Here is a 23758-nt window from a genome sequence, read left to right on the forward strand (position 1 = left end):
AAAGTTGATTCTAATCTGAATGTAGGTAGTGATAGTCCGAAGTTGTATCCTAAAACTGTCTCTGATAAAATATACAATTTCAAGAAAGATTTCTCTAATCATGATTACGTTAATATCAATTATCAGAAACCTAATAAGTCTAAGAATGATATTTTACGCGAAAGATTCTTTATGTCGGATAATGTTGAGAAAAATAAAATTAATGAGCAGATTAATAAGCAGAATGGAGCTAAAATTGAGTGTCATAGCATTCGCAATGACGTCACTAAAGCTGGCCCCGATGTTAAAGTGTCAGGCGCTCTTAACATGAAACTTCTAAACAACTTAGACAAATACAATAGAGTATTAACAACAACAGAAACGTTCATGGAAAAAGCTGAAGCAAGCTTCACTAAAAACGAAATCAACATCAAAAGAGATGATTTCGAAACATTCGTTAAAAAGAGCGAGAAATACTACACGACAGAGATGCGAGATCGTAAAACAACCGTAGAATTAGACAGCGATAAGAAAGGCAAAACTGAAATACGTATTTTCTATAATCCATCATTTAGAAACACAACCGCGAATTTCCTTAAAGGTTTCTGTCAGTATTGTAAAAGAAAATGCCCCAGGACTCAGCAGAAATGCTGTCCGAAATGTGTTTGTTTGGAAATTGAGCTAAAAACTATTTGGAAGGAGAACTGGCTGAACATATTGTTGTTTTTGGCGTTAGTAGCCGCGTTTTTGGCTTTGCTGGTGCAGTGTTTCGTTTCTAAAGACGTGTGCGAGAAAGAGGAGGGGGAGGGGAAATGCTTCGAGATGACCAGTAAGTAAGTTTGGTAGATGGAGTGAGCGAAATATGAGAAATGAATGAGGAAAAGATTTAGAGGAAAGATCTGGGGAGTGCTGTTTGGGGTGAATGGTCCATGTTTTTATAATAAAAACCCAAGAATTTCTATGCAATCATATATAAAAGGTCGGTTTCTAGATGGACTAGAATAGAGGGTAACCCATTGATCTTCCTAAGAATGCTTATCCGATATTTCACTATCCAAAAATTTTAACTTATCCAAATATTTGGTAATTACGTTAAAAATTGTATCTATTTTTTTTAAGTCATGATGTTTATTCTACACCATATTTTTTTTAATTCTTTACTGTAGAAGGTTAGATTTAATTTATGTTTTTTCCTCAAAACCCGCCAATAAAAAAAAAACAAATGTTTAGACAAAATTAAAATTTGGTAAATGTAATATCGGACTAAAATTCTATGGAAGTATTATTATTTATTAGCTGACAGAAAGAGTATGCATAAATGTCAGAATGTCACAACTACAAAAAACTGTAGCCGTGAGCATTTTTGAACAGTTAAAATAGATCTGACAAGACAAGGTACTTTTTAACTTTCTATTTGATCTAATATTGAAGTACTTAAATATCTCATGTTATGACGGCGTCATTATTTCACAGTAGGAAATAATCATAGTCGCCGAATCTCTTGACAATTCATGACAATTTTGAATCACATTGTTTTTAGCTGTATTTATGCTTTTATTCCATATTATTTTGAGATCAGCAAATAAAAACCCTTTGTTTGTAAAAGCGTTTTGTTTTTTTGTCTATCGATGTTCAATTCATTCAGTTTTAATAGTAACATTGGGTGAAAATCGGGTATGAAAATGAGAATTATACCTGGATGAGAGCTACAATAGCCTCTTGCCGCTCACCATACAAAATGATAGGCAAGGAAGTTAGAATCTTGTTGTGTTTTTAATTAGGTTGAATTTCATTTGTTCGAAAATTTTACGAGACAAATGAAATTCTACCTACTTTGTTTTTAATTAAGGTTGACATTCCATCGAAACTGAGTGTACATTCTAATGTACATTGGGCGGCACGAGGATAGGCACGAAAAGAAATAAAAGCACTCACAATTAAAAACTACAAATACATAGCTTCCACCGACACGGACAAGCGGGTTTTTCTTTGCCTGATCTACCTTCAAGGGGCCCACTGATTACCAGTCCGCCGGACGATACCTGTCAGTTAGAACAAAAGGTTGACAGTTCCGAACAACTGACAGGCCGATACCGTCCGGCGGACTGGTAATCAGTGGGCCCCTTTATGTCATTTTCCTTTTACTTTTCACAAGCTTCGTCTTTCGAGCTTTTCAAGAACTATATTACATTAAAAGACAAAAGTTTAAGGAAGAAGACTGCCAAAATGACGTAGTTTTTAGGTTTTATTTTTAAAATGACAAAGTAGTATAGGCTGTTTGTTAAAAAAATACAAATCTTCACACGACCGCCTTCTTTATTCAATTTTCAAATTCATTTTTGACCCGATTACGAAATTGCCAAAAGTTATAAGAAGTTATAAGAATTTGATACAAATGCGGACCCTTTAATCATGGAACGTCACATATTTTTTAAATAGGATGCTCTGAAAATATCTGCTGGTAAATATTCAGTATCACGGTCGTGTGACGGTAAATACATAGTTTTAAAATCAACCATGTTTATTTTTGTTAATTTTATGTTTTAAAGACTTACGTCTTTTAGACGAGCCATTTTTTACCTGATTTTTCATTGTTATTTTATATTTTTGTTAACGTTATAAAGTGCTTGACTAATATCTAGTCTTACGTTACTATTTTTGACTTTTGTTTTAAATTATATTAATTTATTAAGATGGTTATTGGCATTTACAAGTATTATTTGGTATTTAACAAAATTATCAGTATTATCGTTTTTGGTGTTTATACGAAATACATCTATGAGTTACTAAAATTCTAAATTTTAATTAATATTAAGTTAAAAAGGTACTAAAACCTAGTCATATTATGGTAACTAATTATGTACTTAACGAAAAAGCATTTATTGGTTGGTATTGGTATAGTAATTCATTGATGTAATTTTGGTCAAAAATTTGACACACTATGGTCAATATAAAATTGCCTTAAGATCGGTTTTCCTAGGATAGCGGTGCCGTCATATAGCGGCCGTCTCCATACTAAATAATACGGCTAAATATGGATGTCGTAGAATTTGTATGAAGACGGCCGCTATATGACGGCACCGCTATCGGAGGAAACCAAAGCTTTACTGATGATTTCAACTATTCTTATTTGCCCAACTTCTAAATTAACTTGGTTTATTTTATAGATCCGATTTACACATTTATTCTAGTTCGTTTTTTAGCATTAGAAAAAGGTAAACAATCATGACGTGTCTTTTTATTGAAAAACACTTTTGAAAAATAAGTCACGGCATATAAGTAACAATTATGAATCATATACGATTATTTACATTCTTTTGCTTTCATAAGTAATACATAGTTACTGATTTTTAAAAAGCGTTTTTCTATTAAAAGACACGTCAAGACTGCTTACCTTCTTTCTAATGCTAAAAAAACGAACTATAGTGTTAAGTGCAAGTTCATACTAAAGGCAAGTAGCGGATGTATGAGCTCACACTTAACACTAATTAATGTGTTAATCGGGCCATACACACATTACAAAAAGAAAACTTTGTAAGGCAATTTAAAATTACCATGTTTTGGTGTTTATTTATTAAAAATTGTACAGTGCCACATGATTTTATTTATTTTTTCAAACATTGTTTATTTTGTAACCGATTTTGCATTGTTATTATTTATTTTTGTTACTCATTAAGTTTTTTCACCCTATATAGTCACGTTTTTCGACAGTTATGTTAATATTTTTTATACTCACGACATTAACGGTTATGGTCACGGTTTTTACTGAGAGAAATGTTTATTTTTTAAACAATTTTGATCGTTTTAAAATGGGTAAGTTTTTTTGTGATTATTGTACCAATATATAATCATAATCAGTAGCTTTTATAAGTTATCTTACGGGATACATTTTTCAAATCAGAACCACCTGGAGGATTTTTATAAGCCTCTTCCGGTCAATTTAATCCCACGAGTACGAGAAGAGAGCCGACTCCCATCTTAAAGGCCGGCAACGCACTTACAATGGGTTTCATAAATTACATATCATACAATTGTATGAAATCGCTCGTGCGATAACGCGTCTTTTGAACTTAAAGAGGTAACTTTTCTGTCGAAACGAAATTAATAATATTAAAGAAATAACAAATATATTGTTATTTACTGACACAAGCAGATACAGTTAGTTATTGATATTCAAAAACCTATTTTTAAGCTTACAATAAATTATAAAAGTGGGTAAATTACTGCCCCGGGCGAGACTTGAACTCGCGGCCTCTGGATAGATACTCCAGCAAGTCAAACCAGTAAGAGTTCAAGTCTTACCCGGGGCAGTAATTTTTCCACTTTTAAAATTTATTCTAAGCTTAATAGCATAGTTCGCAGACGTTTCTGCTTGTTAAAAAATGTATTAACCTATTTTTAGTTGTCTATCAATTATTTTTTTCGTCCTAATGCTCTGGTTTCCTAGGATAGCGGTGCCGTCATATAGCGGCCGTCTCCATACAAATACTACGACATCCATATTTAGCCGTATTATTTAGTATGGAGACGGCCGCTATATGACGGCACCGCTATCGTAGGAAAACCGATCTTTACCCATTTTAAAGCGATCATTATAATTTATAACGGTGATGGTTATTTTAATTATTTTTAGCACGCATGCGCCATGTTGGATTATTTTTGTTAATACATTTGCTTGATCTGGAATCTTGGTTTTATTTTACACTAACTGTCCAAAGCACAAGTAAATGTAGTGGCAACAATAATTCATGAATCTATCGAGAAAATTATGGTTACTGACTTAGAAGCAAATTTCGTAATTTTTTATATAAAAATATGACGATGAGTCATTGTTTTCTCTATAGAATAGAATATAATTTGCCAGGCAGAGTGTTAATGGAGTGGTGGCCGCTTACTGGCGTCCGTTGGCTCGTTGGATGGACGATATTAGGAAGACTGCGGGTCACTTTTGCATGAGATAGGTTCAGGACCGGGATAAGTGGCGTACTCGAAGAGGCCTATGCTCAGCAGTGGGCGATAAAAGGTTGATATGATGATGATGACGATGAATTTCCCAAGGCTCGGAAAAACGTCCGTCATTCTGTAAATATAACCCTGTTATCTACAACAGAGACTTCCTTATACCAATGTCAACGATTAAATATGCCCCAGTGACGTGCGTAGACTATGAACGAACATTTTCGGCTCAAAAATGGGGCTTAAATTATGGTTATGTTTTCAAAATGACTGATTTTCCGACCCTTGATAATTTCAAGTAGAAACACTACTATAGGGAGCTATCGGGGGCAGCACAGGTGCCCCCGAGCTGATTATTGGCACGAAGTGTAAATGTCAAGTTTAAGCTTCCAATGTAGCCCACAAGATGGCGGAACCTAAATGGCGTGATGGTACTACACGCAGCAGCACATTCTGTAAGCGAAGAATAAGATGCAAATAAATGAAGAAGTATATAAAAAGTAAAATGATACTGATCAGTTTCCCGAAAAAATCTATTTAGAGCCCGCGCAGACAGACAGCGGTCTGGAATTGCGAGTTCTGCGTTCTTTCGAATGTATGTGAGTCTTTACGATAACGCACACAGCAGGCGGTCAGAACGCGGCTATCAAAGCGGAGTTCTCCTTGAAAGAGACCGCTCTCTGTCTGCGCGGGCTCTTAAGTCCCATTTTGCTTAGTGAGAGAGGCGCAATGCACATTGGACTAAGTGTAAGGGCTGAGTGGACGCTCGCTCGGCGACGCGTGCAGCGTGGCTGTGGGCTCACGCGTGACGCGAGCAGCGTGCACTAAGGCCGCTCCTATACGTGCGCATTTGTTGAACATGCACGCCGCACGCCCCGCCCCGCTGCACGCCCAACAAGAGCGTCCACTCAGGCCTTACACCAAGAAATTGGACAGGTGGAATACCACCCTAAGGTCTACAACCGAAGTATGATGTAAGTGTAAGATATAGTCCGTAGATTTGAAGCTGGCCCAGAACGGTCAGAAAATCACTTCTAATTAGGTGTCACAGACAATCCAACCTCTAGACATAGCATAGTCGCGCTACCCCCTCTGCCACACATACGGTAGCGTTACTCCATCTTCGAGTCAATCCCGTGCCGTGATTGGTCCGTGTCTTTGAACGGACCAATCACAGCACGGGACTCGCTCACCTCGTCCCCCCGCACCCCCGTATTTTTGGCAGCATCGGTTTCATGAAAGAATTGGCCTAAGCTCAGTCTAGAGGTTGGATTGTCAGTGTTAGGTGTTAAGAGTCTGTGCGGAAAGAGAAGAGTCGTGGAATGTATGGTATGGGGTTCAATACATTTCACGACTCTTCCTCTTTCCGCACACACTCTGGTGTTTAGAATTAGGTACGTACAGTAAGTGTTCTCGCGAACAAAGAAAAGGAATCACTTCTTTTGTCTAATCATAAGATTAAAAAAAAACACCTGTTTTCTATAAAGAAAACAGGTGTTTTTTTTTATTGTCAAACCAGGCGGTCTAGCATGAGTAGCGTCCTCGCGCGCGACTCGATACATCTTGCGCGACTTCAAGTTTGGAGCCGCGCGCGAGAACGCAACTCGTGCTAGACCGCCTGATATTATAATGAAAATATGATGTTTTTAATAGGTACATACTTATTTTTATACTTACATATATGTATTATTAGGTTCCAATTGACACTATTTAAGTATTCCTTTTGGCTTTGTAACTTTAAAATTGTATTTTTACATGGTTGTACAACTGTAAGTATTGCCTGAAATAAAACTTTATTTATTTATTTTATTTTAGGACATTTTGTGAATGAAAATGAAAAGTTATTAAGCATAAACTGAACATGTGAAATGATTCCGTTTCTTTGCTCAAGAGAGGGCTGCCATTTAGAAATAAGGCCACTCACCCGACATGTCTTCCGCAGGACATCCTCCTGTCGCTCGCTAAGGCTGTGGCCAACACCACAGCGGCTTTAGTCCTGAAAGCTAAAAACGTCGCCGCGCAATGCCGCGACGATCAACCCCTGCAGAATAGCATCATTGCCGCCGCTACGCACTGCGCGCTCGCTACCAGCCAACTCGTCGCCTGTGCTAAGGTAAAACTTGTTTTAATATCCCAAACACTTAAATCACATTTCGATTTCCCCAATGAGCTTATTTTTCAATCGTCTTCAAAATTTCCAAAGACGAGGCTTTCAATTCATCTGATTTTATAAATGTAAATCCCGATTTCTCAAATCATTTGATAATGGAGTCTTGGCGAATCCAAAGAAACTATTTAAATGTGTATTGTAACTTAAATTCTAGCCGCCTCGCGACCTATACAAAAGATCTCCCATATCATTCCATTTCCATTCCATGAATATTTATTTTGACAATCAATATTTGCATTGGTCTTGGCAACTTTTGACCTGAGGGCGGGTCTTTGTATTTTTATAATTACTCTTTCCTATAGAAAAGACACATTTGGTGAAGTAGAACTGCCGAAGAGTATAAAATCCCTAAGACCCTTCTCTATTCTATACATTTATTAAGAGCCAACAGGAGCTAAGATTTAAATATTTTAGGTAAATATACCCGTCTCGCTAACGGAAGCGGCTCCTAAAACTAGTGCGATAAGGACAAGGCGAAAAATCCTGCGTAAAAGCTCAAAAATCGAAGTTTCGTACTCGACTGTTTCCTCCTCCAAAACTTAACCAATCGTAACCAAATTTGGAAATCTAAATGATAATGACATTATCTGTGTCGGACCGTTTTGCTTTTTTGACTAATTGACATCAGTTTTGAATAGCACGCCTCTCATTGCGGCATAGTCAATTAGGCCATTTTGGCCATTTTTGAAGGGCTCTAGCGCCTTAAAAAACAAAAATATCAAAAAAATCAAAACGGTCCGACACAGATATTGACAATATTAATCTGTGTTGAAAAAATCATTGCTCTAGCTTCAAAACCCACGGAGGAAACAGTCGAGTACGTTTGTATGGAGATATGACCACTCCTGTTGGCTCTTAATGTGTTCATCCAGGTGGTAGCCCCGACTCTGCACAACCCGCAGTGCCGCGAGCAGCTCACGTCCGCGGCGCGACTGGTCGCCCGCGCGGTCGAGCGACTGGTCGACAGCTGTCGCGCGGCCGAGTCCGCCGCGCCGCAGAACGTGGAACAACTCACCGCTGCCGCTAAACGCGTTTCCGAGGAGTTGGAGCGACTTTTGCAGCACTGTCATACTGGTAAGTATTTTTTTTTCTATACCACATAGGTGGCAAACGGCCCGTCTGATGGTAAGCAGTCACCGTAGCCTATGGACGCAGCAAACTGGAGGTGTTACATGCCCGTTGCCGACCAGAGCCCATCAACGTGCACACTAGCGCCACTGCTAAATAATCGTGATTATTTAAATTTAATGAAAGATATTTAAAAAAGGTGGCCGCTACGTACTGTATCTTGTGTTACGCGACAGGAGACGGGTAATTACTCGTGCTTGAAGACTCGCACCGCTGTCGTCGTGAAGTCTAATTGCAAATATTGTAATTACTCGTACCGCCCCTCTGTCCGCTACCGAGCTGACTACGGCCTTAGCAACAGCTGTCAATACGCAAGTTTTTTTTTATACACCAATAGATACCTGTATAGGAAATACTGCATAAGATGCGCGATACACCAGTAAAGTGATATCACGCCTAAGTAGCATCTGTACCGAATTACAAATGGCGGACTTAATGCCAAAAGGCATTCTCTACCAGTCAACTATTGGGTTAAATTGAGACATAAATGTCGGTGCAGGAAATAACTTACAAGGAGAAATTTTTAAAGAAGATGATGAGAATGTATGCTTAGATCTTTAAAACTACGCAACGGATTTTTTTTAACCTTTTAACCGCCGTAGACTGATATATAAGACATACAAAATCGGGCTCATTTCGCCGCTGTCTGATAAATAATACAAAATTTCATGTAACTTCGTACCCCCCGGCGACACGAGCACGCTCAATGACGTATTCTATGGCGGTTAAAAGGTTTAGATTGTTTAGATAGAGTGATTCAAGAGGAAGGTTTATGTATAATTGGTTAACCCGTGCGTAGCCGGGGCCGGTCGCTAGTTTGAGCTCGAAGCGGAGCGTTCGGCGCGGCGTGCAGCGTGGCTGTGGGCTCACGCGTGACGCGAGCAGCGTGCACTAAGGCCGCTCCTATACGTGCGCATTTGTTTAACATGCACGCCGCACGCCCCGCCCCGCTGCACGCACAACAAGAGCGTCCACTCAGGCCTTACACTAACATACCTTTTTGTTGTCAATGATGTTATATAACATAGATAGGTTATACTCATACTTGAGGAGCACAAAAAATACTTCCATATTTATTACTGTGCCTACGAAGAAATCTGTTATTTTTGATTAGTTTTATCATTCAATCCATCTTTGTCACACTCGTTGTTAAGCATAAGGTCGTCTCTTTCTCTTTCGGTGTGCGGGAGCTCGTTAGCACGTGCACATTTCTCGCTTGTCCAGCCGCGACTAAAGGCAACTTGTCCAATTTGTCACAAGCGCTTCAATTTTGGAACGCCTATAACCTATCTTGGGTTATAAATCATTGTTTGTTGCCAGATCGCCGTGCCCAACCCAGCGTGACGGAGCGGAGCGTGGAGACCGTGATGACGGCGAGCGAGCGCGTGGTCGAGGCCCACGACCCCGCGGAGATGGTGCGCCAGGCTCGCCTGCTGGGGCAGGCCACTGCCCACCTCATCACCAACATCAAGGTAAGGGTCCAGCGTGACGGAGCGGAGCGTGGAGACCGTGATGACGGCGAGCGAGCGCGTGGTCGAGGCCCACGACCCCGCGGAGATGGTGCGCCAGGCTCGCCTGCTGGGGCAGGCCACTGCCCACCTCATCACCAACATCAAGGTAAGGGTCCAGCGTGACGGAGCGGAGCGTGGAGACCGTGATGACGGCGAGCGAGCGCGTGGTCGAGGCCCACGACCCCGCGGAGATGGTGCGCCAGGCTCGCCTGCTGGGGCAGGCCACTGCCCACCTCATCACCAACATCAAGGTAAGGGTCCAGCGTGACGGAGCGGAGCGTGGAGACCGTGATGACGGCGAGCGAGCGCGTGGTCGAGGCCCACGACCCCGCGGAGATGGTGCGCCAGGCTCGCCTGCTGGGGCAGGCCACTGCCCACCTCATCACCAACATCAAGGTAAGGGTCCAGCGTGACGGAGCGGAGCGTGGAGACCGTGATGACGGCGAGCGAGCGCGTGGTCGAGGCCCACGACCCCGCGGAGATGGTGCGCCAGGCTCGCCTGCTGGGGCAGGCCACTGCCCACCTCATCACCAACATCAAGGTAAGGGTCCAGCGTGACGGAGCGGAGCGTGGAGACCGTGATGACGGCGAGCGAGCGCGTGGTCGAGGCCCACGACCCCGCGGAGATGGTGCGCCAGGCTCGCCTGCTGGGGCAGGCCACTGCCCACCTCATCACCAACATCAAGGTAAGGGTCCAGCGTGACGGAGCGGAGCGTGGAGACCGTGATGACGGCGAGCGAGCGCGTGGTCGAGGCCCACGACCCCGCGGAGATGGTGCGCCAGGCTCGCCTGCTGGGCAGGCCACTGCCCACCTCATCACCAACATCAAGGTAAGGATCCAGCGTGACGGAGCGGAGCGTGGAGACCGTGATGACGGCGAGCGAGCGCGTGGTCGAGGCCCACGACCCCGCGGAGATGGTGCGCCAGGCTCGCCTGCTGGGGCAGGCCACTGCCCACCTCATCACCAACATCAAGGTATGGATCCAGAGTTAGGACTCATTTAGACGGTGCGAGACTACCGTAAACCGGTTGATTGTGACACTCACCAATCTAATAATATTGTAATATCTGTAAACTGACATGCACAATCTGACAATAAATGATTACTTACTTACTTAGTTACTTACTCGCATGCGAGTTTCATTACATTGTGTCATTTGATCGGTCGGCTGAATTTATGTAACCTCAATGGTCAGCAATGTAACTAAAATCGTATACGAGTTCGCGCGCCGTCTAAATGAGCCCTTAGTTCACCCTCGAGCATACGTAAAAGCTAAATTAACGTTAACCTTTTGACCGCCGAAGATGTCAAGTGACTCGCTCGGCTACAGCCCAATATCAACTTCCGTGCATTCCGACAAGGTTCACGATGACGCGCCGCGCACGATAGGCGTGGCATTGAAAGGCATCTTTTGTATCTTATTTCATGCAAAATAAAGTTATTTGTATTTGAAAGGGCTAAGCACCGCTTGGAGCACCCGTGAGCCACACGCGAATTGAGTGAAGTACCACTTCCTTCCGCTATCTTTACACCTTTAAGAAGTTGTAACGTATTCTTTATTTTTATATAGACGGAAGCTGAAAAGCAGCCATCAGACGCTCAGCGGAAGCTACTCGCTGCCGCCAAGCTGCTGGCCGACGCCACCGCGAGGATGGTGGAGGCCGCTCGCCAGTGCGCCACCTCACCACAGGTATTTATATACACGGAAGCTGAAAAGCAGCCATCAGACGCTCAGCGGAAGCTACTCGCTGCCGCCAAGCTGCTGGCCGACGCCACGGCGAGGATGGTGGAGGCCGCTCGCCAGTGCGCCACCTCACCACAGGTATTTATACAGGGTGGCCCATTTAGATCGGTCAGTATGGGAATGTCTGAAACTATAAGACATACGACGATCTCTTCTTAGGAACCATGTCATCGATTTTAGTAACAAGAAAAACTGCATTCATACATACATAAGTACATAAAAATAAAACATAACAAGAAATAAATAGAACTAATGTCAAGGCTACTACAAAATAATAAACTTTGGGTCAACATAAACACAATCAATAAATATACTCGTATTGGTAGATTCCATTAATAATATTAATATACATTATTGTTGTGTAAGTGGTCGTTTTAAATGTGATTTGAGCAGATATGTTTGTTTGTAGGATCGCGAGAAGCAAGAAAACCTGCGCAAGGCGGCCGAGGAACTGCGTTATATCACCGTCGACTACGCGCAGGGCCAGGACATTGTCAGCTCGCAAATGGCTCGCCTACAGGTAACAACAGTGTTATTATATAAGAGATCATATCGCAAAGACATAAAGTCCACATTTTGCCGTCAAAACTAATACTTGTAAAGTCGCCATATCGGAGCAACCAAGGTTCTCACAAATATCTGAACACGCCTCCATTGTCAAGGAGTTACAGTGCGTGTTCAGATATCTTTGAGCATCTCGGCCGCTCCGATATATCAGATGACGACTGTGGTAAAGACAGAAATTAATAAAGTCTTTGTTATAAATAAATGTCATATACGAAGGAAAAAATGACCAAATCGGTCGATCGGTTTATAGTTTAAATAGTAGTGTGTCTACTTGAAAAACACAAATTAAAATATTTTCATAGAAAGTAATTTAATTTGTTCTTAGAGTAAGGCCTGAGTCACCCTGAGTGGACGCTCTTGTTGAGCGTGCAGCGGGGCGGGGCGTGCGGCGTGCATGTTAAACAAATGCGCACGTATAGGAGCGGCCTTAGTGCACGCTGCTCGCGTCACGCGTGAGCCCACAGCCACGCTGCACGCGTCGCCGAGCGAGCGTCTCAGGCCTTAAGCTTTGGATTCCTCCGAAAACGGTGCCGTCATATGACGGCCGTCATATAGCGGCAGCAAAAGACGGCCGTCTTTACGGTGGCGACATGTGGAAAGTACCACGGCGTCATAACACACCGTCATCCACCAAGGTCAAAGCGGCAAATTTGAAAAATGTAGGCGCGATGGGATAACGTCCCATAGAAAATTTGAATTTCGCGCCTTTTCCTACTGACAAGATTTGCTTGATCATCTATAATTTACTTGGAGGATGAAATATCATCAGAAGAGGAAAATAATCGTAGTACGGAATCATTTATTCCAATCTCGTGTCATTTATTCAAAATGGCGTCACCGCTATCTAATAAAACGTTCACGAAACTATCGACAAGGTCATGACGGCCGTCATCTTACGTTACGTTGACAATCAACGTAACGTAACGCCGTCTAGGAAACCGCGCCATCTTGTTTACATAGACAACGTTCTAGTGACGTCAGTTAACGCTATATAGCGGCCGTAATATGACGGCACCGTTTTCGGAGGAATCCAAAGCTTTACACTTAGAGAATGTGTTTGTTTTAGGAAACCGCCCGGCACGCCGCTTCGAGCGCCACGCAACTCATTACGTCGGCTCACAACGCGGCGCAGCACAACACCAACAAATACTCTCAGGTAAGTACAGTCAGCAGCAGAAGTTGCTAAGCGGGCGAGGTGTTCAAAATGATCTTGACGCAACTTTATTGTCAAGAGAATAAGAGCGTGTCAAGGTAATTTTTGAACACCTCGCCCGCATAGCAACTTCTGCTGCTGACTGTACGAGTACATACTCTGATTTTATTGCCCAAGAAACGTAATGAGACGAGAATTTCTTTATTTTATGAAAGCATAATACATGACTGTAGGATATCCCTTGCAAATAAAAGACTTTTAAAAGTATAAACCCAAGTGTTGCGTTGTCTTTCACTGAAGCAGAATATAATATCAACCATGTCAAAATTAAAATCAATATCTGATATACTTGCATATCTTTTTAGGGTTCCGTACCCTAAGGGTAAAAACGGGACCCTATTACTAAGACTCCGCTGTCCGTCCGTCCTTCCGTCCGTCCATCCGTCCGTCCGTTTGTCACCAGGCTGTATCTCACGAACCGTGATAGCTAGACAGTTGAAATTTTCACAGATGATGTATTTCTGTTGCCGCTATAACAACAAATACTAAAAATAGAATAAAATAAAGATTTAAGTGGGGCTCCCATACAACAAACGTGATTTTTGACCGAAGTTAAGCAACGTTGGGCGGGGTCAGTACTTGGATGGGTGACCGTTTTTTTGCTTGTGTTGCTCTATTTTTTGTTGATGGTGCGGAACCCTCCGTGCGCGAGTCCGACTCGCACTTGGCCGGTTTTTTAAGACTTGTACAAAAATCGGGTTAAAAATCAATGATAACAAGAGGAAAAACAAACCCTTAAAGATATAAAAGGCCTAAGAGAGTTATAATATTCTCTCTGCTTCAATCTCTCTGCTTTGCCTTAAGGTTGACTGGTAGAGAATGCTTTTGGTATTAAGTCCGCCTTTTGTACGATAAATTTATCTTTTGTGCAATAAAGTTTAAATAAATATAATAATAATAAATATTTTAATTTATTTGTTGTTTGTGATCATAGGAATCTCTCATGCAAGAGTGCGAAGTGCTGTCCGAGCACATCCCGCGCGTCGTCGACGCGGTGCAAGTTGCAGAACGCCGTCCAGACCACGCCGCTGCGAGGTTGGACCTTATTGCCAGCGCCGATGCCTTCTTACAGGTGAGCAATGCTTTTAGACGTATTACGGTAACGTGCACTCTTTGTTTTGCTATGGAGTTGTGCTTTGGGGAAACAGAATAGATGTATTTGACGCGGGATGGGACCTTATTGCCAGTGCTGATGCCTTCTTACAGGTGAGCAATGCTTTTAGACGTATTACGGTAACGTGCACTCTTTGTTTTGCTATGGAGTTGTGCTTTGGGGAAACAGAATAGATGTATTTGACGCGGGATGGGACCTTATTGCCATTGCTGATGCCTTCTTACAGGTGAGGAATGCTTTTAGACGTATTACGGTAACGTTCAGTCTTTGTTGTGTTATGGTGTTGTGCTTTAGGGAAACAGAATAAATGTATTTGACGCGGGATTGGAGCTTATTGCCAGTGCTGATGCCTTACAGGCGAACAATGCTTTTAGATGTATTACGGTAACGTGCACTCTTTGTTTTGCTATGGAGTTGTGCTTTGGGGAAACAGAATAGATGTATTTGACGCGGGATGGGACATTCTTGCCAGTGCTGATGCCTTCTTACAGGTGAGGAATGCTTTTAGACGTATTACGGTAACGTTCAGTCTTTGTTGTGTTATGGTGTTGTGCTTTGGGGAAACAGAATAAATGTATTTGACGCGGGATTGGAGCTTATTGCCAGTGCTGATGCCTTACAGGCGAGCAATGCTTTTAGATGTATTGCGGTAGCGTGCACTCTTTGTTGTGTTATGGTGTTGTGCTTTGGGGAAACAGAATAGATGTATTTGACGCGGGATTGGACCTTATTGCCAGTGCTGATGCCTTACAGGCGAACAATGCTTTTAGATGTATTGCGGTAGCGTGCACTCTTTGTTGTGTTATGGAGTTGTGCTTTGGGGAAACAGAATAGATGTATTTGACGCGGGATTGGACCTTATTGCCAGTGCTGATGCCTTACAGGCGAGCAATGCTTTTAGATGTATTGCGGTAGCGTGCACTCTTTGTTGTGTTATGGTGTTGTGCTTTGGGGAAACAGAATAGATGTATTTGACGCAGGATTGGACCTTATTGCCAGTGCTGATGCCTTACAGGCGAACAATGCTTTTAGATGTATTGCGGTAGCGTGCACTCTTTGTTGTGTTATGGTGTTGTGCTTTGGGGAAACAGAATAGATGTATTTGACGCGGGATTAGACCTTATTGGTAATATTACGGCTACGTTCACTCTTTATTTAGTTATGGCGTTGTACTTTGGGGATACAGCGTATGAATTTAGGAGAATTTCTAATACGTAAACATGGTAGATTGCTCATGGTAGATCAGATTATGTGATAAGCCCTTAGTTAACATGTATATTATGCTTGCAGCCGAGCGGGCATGTTCTACAAGCGGCTCGCGCCGCGTTGCCAACAGTAGCGGACGCGCCCACCGCTAAGCATCTAACACACACTACGCAACAACTCGCCGCTAGCTGTGCTGACCTCAGGTAATTTTAACCGACTTCAAACAAGAAGAGGTACTCATTCAACCTGTTTGCTCCGATTTCATGAAAAGCTGAAACGAGTTGGACAATTATTTTATTTTAAATGTTCTTAGTTTTATATTAAAGGAAAAAATGGAAAAAGTTACACTTCCGGCAGGACTTGAACACGCATCCTTCACAATCCGTGTGTTGGTCTTAACCAATTGAGCTACGGAAGCCTACCAGGACCGCGCAAATCTTTATTACACGCCTTTGTGGTGGCGTATAGCGACATCTACCGAAAGACGATTACATCTTTTAAGGGCACCGGAGTCTCAAGTTGTATTGAGAATTCACCAGTAACAATGTGCTAACCCATACTAAATCAATTTTTTAGCAAGCAGATTCGTCTTCGAGCGATATTAAGTGGTAGGCTTCCGTAGCTCATTTGGTTAAGAGTCAACACACGAGTTGTGGACGATGCGGGTTCAAGTCCTGCCGGAAGCGTAAATTTTTCAATTTTTTCCTTTAATATAAAATTTGGGAAATCGCTCGCAGACGTATCTGCTTGTTAAAAAATTGATTAGTATGGGTTCTTAGTTTGTCCCATGCACTGACAATCCAACCTCTAGACTGAGCTTATGCCAATTCTTTCATGAAACCGATGCTGCCAAAAATACGGGGGTACGGGGGGACGAGGTAGCGAATCCCGTGCCGTGATTGGTCCGTTCAAAGGCACGGACCAATCACGGCACGGGATTGACTCGAAGATGGAGTAACGCTACCGTATGTGTGGCAGAGGGGGTAGCGCGACTATGTCTAGAGGTTGGATTGTCTGTGGTCCCATGTTGACTGAATCTAAGGGAACTCTTCAAATTTCATAGGCACACTTACCTATAGTAATTTCATTTGTTTTCGGAAAGTACCATTTATTGAAGTAAAACTGTTGAATAAAAGTAATCTACGAGGGCGGGATGATAAGTTTCCGAAACGGCACAGAAATAAGACAATATATATAAATGTTATATTTTATTTTTCAACGTAGGTCCCTTCTGAGTCCACGCACTTGGCCCAACGTTTCTCCAAGGCTATTATCCCATTTCTAAAAAACGATTCTTCGAGTCCCTCAAAATACCTATTAACAGCTTCTATGACTTCAGAGTTCGACGAAAATTTTTTGTCCGCCTAGCCACTTTTTGAGATTTGGGAACAAATGGAAGTCGCAAGGGGCCAAATCTGGTGAATACGGGGGATGAGGTAACAATTCGTAGTGCAAATCTTCGATTTTAGCCATTGCAATTTTAGCCGTGTGAACAGGGGCGTTATCCTGATGGAGTAAAATTTTTTTCTTATTTAAATGAGGCCTTTTCTCTTTGATTGCGTTATCGAGGTTTTGTAGCAGATCAGCATAATATTGGGCGTTAATGGTTCTTCCCTTTTGAAGGTAATCCACGAAAACCAGTCCTTTGGAATCCCAAAATACGGTTGCCATTACTTTACCGGCTGACAAAACCACTTTTGCTTTCTTAGGGGCAGGTTCACCCCGATTTGTCCACTGCCTAGACTGTTCTTTTGTCTCAGGCGTGTAGTGGTGGATCCACGTCTCGTCAACCGTTATGTAGCGACGTAAAAACTCGTTAGGATTATGCCTGTACTTCTTCAAACACTCCGTCGAAACATCCTTGCGGGTTAGTTTTTGCTCGTCTGTTAAGAGACGCGGCACCCAACGAGTACAGAGCTTGTTCATTTCCAAGTGTTGGTGCAAAATGTTAAAAACACGTTCTTTTGAAATGTTTACCATCTCTGCTATTTCCACCAACTTCACACGGCGATCATCCAATACAATTTTTTTTACTTTGTTGATAATTTCCGGAGTCGTTACCTCATTGGGCCGTCCGCTGCGGGGAGCATCTGTACAGCTCTGCCGACCACGTCCGAAGTCGACAACCCAAGTGTGAACTGTGCTTAAAGAAGGCGAAGAAGATCCTAAAACGCGATCCAGTTTGGTTTTAATTTGTGTTGCAGTTTTGCCTTTCAAAACATAAAACTTAATTACCGCACGCATTTCCGATTTTTCCATTTTCACGAAAATGAATACAGTTTTTCTTTAGGTCGCTTTAATATATTATTATTTATATTATAAAAACTTGATATTGCTTCCGCATTAACGTAAAAGCCAAGAGGTTAGAATGACATTATTACTTTTTTAATTATATTTTTTTTAATCTTTCATTTCGGAGACTTACCAGCCAGCCCTCGTAAAACCGTAAAATGATGACTTTTGTTTTTCTTTTTGTTAAATGTTACATCCCCCACTTATAAAATTTATAGTAATTTGTATAATTATCATTGTCAATGTAATAATTATGTCTCATTCCCAACATTTGTATCCAGGTCCGCCGTGAGCCGAGCCCGTATCTCGTGCAAGGGCCTGGAACTGGACGCGGCTGCAGAAATAATCCGCTCCTTGCAAGACGAATTGGACGAACTAGACGAAGCCGCTAGAGCTTTCGATCTTAAACCTTTACCTGGACAAAGCGTAAGTGTAATTACTTTTATTTATTACTAGCTTTTGCCCGCGACTGCGTCTGCGTAGAATCAGTAACATCAGTTCGTTTTTTTTAGCATTAGAAAGAACTTGCAAGAAGGTAAGCGATCTTGACATGTCTTTTAATTGAAAAACGCTTTTTAAAAATCAAAAACTATTTACTTATGAAAGCGGAAGAATATAAATGATCGTATTAGATTCATAATTGTTACATATTTGCCGTAACTTATTTTTAAAATGTGTTTTTCAATTAAAAGACACATCAAGATTGTTTACTTTATTTCTAATGATAAAAAAACGAACTATAGAGTAAGTATAGCGCCTGGATAAAATGTAATAGCAATCATTCAATTTGAGCATTGCTTATATCAATTAACAGGCAATTCGTTAATTTTCTCATTTCCACCCCCCTTTTCACCCTGTTTAGGGATGACTTCCGACATAAAAACTATCCTATGTCCTTCCCCGGGACTCAAACTATCTCTATGCCAAATTTAAACTTAATCCGTTCAGCGGTTTAAACGTGAAGAGGAAAAGGAGGAGAGACAGACAGAAAGACAGACAGACACATAGTATGGATTAGTATGGATTTGCACAGGTATAACAGTCCCGTTCTTTGCTAATCGAACTAGAGCTGTTTAAAGGGGCCCACTGATTAACAGTCCGCCGGACGACATCAGCCTGTCAGTTAGAACAGAAAGTTGACAGTTCCGAACAACTGACAGGCTGATATTGTCCGGCGGACTGGTAATCAGTGGGACTTAAGTTTCAGATACAATAAAAGTTATACATAAAAGAAAATCTTACAGATCTGTTTAGGCATTCTCTACAACTCCTAACTTTTCTATGAATTTCTTTGTACAAATGTAGTGCATAATTATTTTCCATCGTATTTTCACGGAAACGAACGAACGAGTCTTGCTATTTCATTCAGTTTCGGTACAAAAAGTACGTTTCCGAGAAAATGCGATGGAAAATAATTATGCACTTAGTTACCTACATCATCATTACATAGTATAAAACAAAATTACTTCCCGCTGTCTGTCTGTATGTATCTCTAAAACTACGTAACGTATTTTGATGCGGTTTTTTTAATAGATAGAGTGATTCAAGAGGAACGATTATGTATAATTTGTTAACCCGTGCGAAGCCGGGGCGGGTCGCTATCTGTAATAATGTATTGTTCGTTTATCCAGGCGGAGTGGGCGCGTTCCACCATGGCGTCAGCGTCCCGCGCGGCTGCCGGTTCCACCGCGCAGCTCGTGTCCGCGGCGCGACGACAAGATCCACCGGGCTGCGGGGAAGCTGCTGCAAGTCTGTCCGCCGCACTGCGGCAGTGGACTGGCGGCGTCAGAGCAGCCGCGCATGCTGACGCTGAACACACACCCAGGTGACTCCCCAATGAACCTAGATACCTAAACAAATGCCGCTACTGGCTGTGACAGGACCCGCCCGGCTGCGGGGAGGCTGCTGCAAGTCTGCCCGCCGCTCTGCGGCAGTGGACTGGCGGCGTCAGAGCAGCCGCGCATGCTGACGCTGAACACAAACCCAGGTGACTCCCCAATGAACCTAGATACCTAAACAAAGGCCGCTACTGGCTGTGACAGGACCCGCCCGGCTGCGGGGAAGCTGCTGCAAGTCTGTCCGCCGCTCTGCGGCAGTGGACTGGCGGCGTCAGAGCAGCCGCGCATGCTGACGCTGAACACACACCCAGGTGACTCCCCAATGAACCTAGATAACTATACAAAGGCCGCTACTGGCTGTGACAGGACCCGCCCGGCTGCGGGGAAGCTGCTGCAAGTCTGCCCGCCGCTCTGCAGCAGTGGACTGGCGGCGTCAGAGCAGCCGCGCATGCTGACGCTGAACACACACCCAGGTGACTCCCCAATCAACCTAGATACCTAAACAGAGGCCGCTACTGGCTGTGACAGGACCCGCCCGGCTGCGGGGAAGCTGCTGCAAGTCTGTCCGCCGCTCTGCGGCAGTGGACTGGCGGCGTCAGAGCAGCCGCGCATGCTGACGCTGAACACACACCCAGGTGACTCCCCAATGAACCTAGATAACTATACAAAGGCCGCTACTGGCTGTGACAGGACCCGCCCGGCTGCGGGGAAGCTGCTGCAAGTCTGCCCGCCGCTCTGCAGCAGTGGACTGGCGGCGTCAGAGCAGCCGCGCATGCTGACGCTGAACACACACCCAGGTGACTCCCCAATCAACCTAGATACCTAAACAGAGGCCGCTACTGGCTGTGACAGGACCCGCCCGGCTGCGGGGAAGCTGCTGCAAGTCTGCCCGCCGCTCTGCGGCAGTGGACTGGCGGCGTCAGAGCAGCCGCGCATGCTGACGCTGAACACACACCCAGGTGACTCCCCAATCAACCTAGATACCTAAACAAATGCCGCTACTGGCTGTGACAGGACCCGCCCGGCTGCGGGGAGGCTGCTGCAAGTCTGCCCGCCGCTCTGCGGCAGTGGACTGGCGGCGTCAGAGCAGCCGCGCATGCTGACGCTGAACACACACCCAGGTGACTCCCCAATCAACCTAGATACCTAAACAAAGGCCGCTACTGGCTGTGACAGGACCCGCCCGGCTGCGGGGAAGCTGCTGCAAGTCTGCCCGCCGCTCTGCGGCAGTGCACTGGCGGCGTCAGAGCAGCCGCGCATGCTGACGCTGAACACACACCCAGGTGACTCCCCAATGAACCTAGATACCTAAACAAAGGCCGCTACTGGCTGTGACAGGACCCGCCCGGCTGCGGGGAAGCTGCTGCAAGTCTGCCCGCCGCTCTGCGGCAGTGGACTGGCGGCGTCAGAGCAGCCGCGCATGCTGACGCTGAACACACACCCAGGTGACTCCCCAATGAACCTAGATACCTAAACAAAGGCCGCTACTGGCTGTGACAGGACCCGCCCGGCTGCGGGGAAGCTGCTGCAAGTCTGCCCGCCGCTCTGCGGCAGTGCACTGGCGGCGTCAGAGCAGCCGCGCATGCTGACGCTGAACACACACCCAGGTGACTCCCCAATCAACCTAGATAACTTACTATGGCCTTCGGCCCCACCGCACAGCTAGTCACCAACAAGACTCGCCGGGCTGTACAGTCAGCTAAGCGGCAACACATTTTACTTCCATCTGACATCCGATTGTTGAAAAATAAATGCACACCACATCACAAGCCTCAATTTTTACATTCATTCGTTGCTTGTAGGTACATTGCTTGTCCTTAAACGGAAATGTCTCTTTCAGATTGACATCCACCGGGCGTGAAGTGCTCTACTCGTCGATGACTCTGGTAGAGACTGTCAAGACCTATCTCTCCACCTCGGAACGTGTTGACATCTCTACTATTGTCTCCATCGCTAAAGATGTTACTCAGGTGAAATATACTATCATTTGTGGCTTCAATTCTAACTTAATTCTCAGGTAAAAACATTGGTATACTTGATCAAACAAATCTTGTCATTAGAAAAACGCGGCAAATTTGAAAAACCGCGGGCTAGCAACATACGTTTGAACCATAGAGAAAAAAATACATAGAGTGCTCACTCCATACATCAGTTCAGACTATTAATTGCAGTGTCTACATCTAGCATCGAGTAGCGGAACTATCAGTACTGCTACTTGATAAAGATGTAGCAGTACTGATAGTTCCGCTACTCGATGCTAGATGCTATATAGTCTTTTTGGTACTAAAACTGATGTATGGAGTGAGCAATCTATGTATTTTTTTCTCTATGGTTTGAACCATGTTTGAACTGTTCGAAAATCGCGTGTCATTTATATCTTATCTGTGGAACTGTTTTGTTTACATTTCATCGTTGTTCGATGTACATTGCTGCTTTTTGTTCGTTTCCTAGGGATACCATACTTTAGTTTGCTTTACATTGCTACTGACGTATTTAGCTTGACAGACTATGGCTTAGTTTTATGTTTAAGCGACATCTTTCAAATTTTAACTCCGCTGTCTAAGGGGTTCAAATCCAATTTTAAATTTCACCTTGTTTCCTTGGTTCGTTCAAATTGAACTGTATTTGAGAATTTGTGATTGAACAAGAAACATTTAAAATTTCATATTTTCGTAATAGTTTTTATTTTATAATGTATGTGTTTAAAATTTCAAGGTCCTACTTTTAATGGCTTTTCATTGTATGGCGAATCTGTGTTCCATTGTGAAATATGTACTATGATTTTGACTACATTTATTATTGTACAGAATCTGGACACGAGCTTAGAGGCGGTGCCTTCTCACACGGAACTACACGCCGCCATGGAGAACATCAATGAAACGCTCAATATTCTCAACATGGGCGAATTCCCCCCGAGTGACCGTAGCTATGGGTAACAACAAATTGATTATTTTATACAATGAAAACAAACATATTGGATAACATACAGGGTGGCCCATTTAGAGCGGTCAGTATGGGAAAGTCTGAAATTATAAGCATACCCCGCAACGGAGCTAGCAAAACCGTAGCATATGACAGTTTTGTGTCAGGGTTGGCGATTATGATGAAACATTTTGCTTTAACTTTATTGTATGTAAGATTAATAAAATTGATCGAGAACCTTGTTGACCCTCTTCCGATATAACCCGGTTCAATTTACTGTCAAATAATATAAATTAACAGGTCAATGTCAATATTAGATGCGTCTCAATGTATCTGTTATTTTGTTTATAAAATCACGTTTTTTTTTGCATTTATTTCATATATTAACATGGAATTTTTATTGCTTGATAATATTGGTGTGTTTGAAAACAAAGAAAATATATTTTTTGTACTTTAGTTTATGCGTAGTAGTGATAACCCTGACGTACAACTGCTACAGATTTGCTAGCTCGGTTGCGAGGTATGATTATAAGACATATGAAGATCTGTTCTTAGGAACCATGTCATCGATTTTAATAACAAGAAAAACTGCATTCATACTTAAAAAAAACCTGTGCTCAGCTCGGGAATCGAACCAGGGCGTTTTGAAAAATAAAACTAAAACTATTTTTATTTAGATATCGATTGTGTAGGTCTTAAGCAGTAAATTTTACTATGAAACATGATGTCTAAAATTACTAAAATGCGTTGTTGTCATATTCTTTCATTTATTTTAGCAAGTGTTCGAAATGGCCACCGCCTTTTTAGGGTTCCGTAGCCAAATGGCAAAAAACGGAACCCTTATAGATTCGTCATGTCTGTCTGTCTGTCCGTCTGTCTGTCCGTCCGTATGTCACAGCCACTTTTCTCCGAAACTATAAGAACTATACTGTTGAAACTTGGTAAGTAGATGTATTCTGTGAACCGCATTAAGATTTTCACACAAAAATAGAAAAAAAAAACAATAAATTTTTGGGGTTCCCCATACTTCGAACTGAAACTCAAAAATTTTTTTTTTTCATCAAACCCATACGTGTGGGGTATCTATGGATAGGTCTTCAAAAATGATATTGAGGTT

The 23758-nt window shown here is 43.0% G+C and overlaps 1 protein-coding gene across 1 annotated transcript in view; it reads left to right on the forward strand.

Moving 5' to 3' along the window:
• The window catches only part of LOC134659168 (talin-1), a 157490-nt gene that overhangs the window by 72382 nt on the left and 61350 nt on the right, over nucleotides 1–23758 (forward strand). Inside the window, exons 21-32 of the mRNA XM_063514800.1 lie at nucleotides 6878–7048; nucleotides 7978–8179; nucleotides 9554–9705; nucleotides 11316–11435; nucleotides 11899–12009; nucleotides 13123–13212; nucleotides 14204–14341; nucleotides 15674–15792; nucleotides 18163–18307; nucleotides 19513–19706; nucleotides 21560–21689; nucleotides 22527–22651. Of these exons, the coding sequence (XP_063370870.1) occupies nucleotides 6878–7048; nucleotides 7978–8179; nucleotides 9554–9705; nucleotides 11316–11435; nucleotides 11899–12009; nucleotides 13123–13212; nucleotides 14204–14341; nucleotides 15674–15792; nucleotides 18163–18307; nucleotides 19513–19706; nucleotides 21560–21689; nucleotides 22527–22651 (1697 nt within the window). The remainder of the gene's footprint in view (nucleotides 1–6877; nucleotides 7049–7977; nucleotides 8180–9553; nucleotides 9706–11315; nucleotides 11436–11898; nucleotides 12010–13122; nucleotides 13213–14203; nucleotides 14342–15673; nucleotides 15793–18162; nucleotides 18308–19512; nucleotides 19707–21559; nucleotides 21690–22526; nucleotides 22652–23758) is intronic.

Source organism: Cydia amplana, chromosome 24 (assembly GCF_948474715.1).
Source record: "Cydia amplana chromosome 24, ilCydAmpl1.1, whole genome shotgun sequence".
NCBI lineage: Eukaryota > Metazoa > Arthropoda > Insecta > Lepidoptera > Tortricidae > Cydia > Cydia amplana.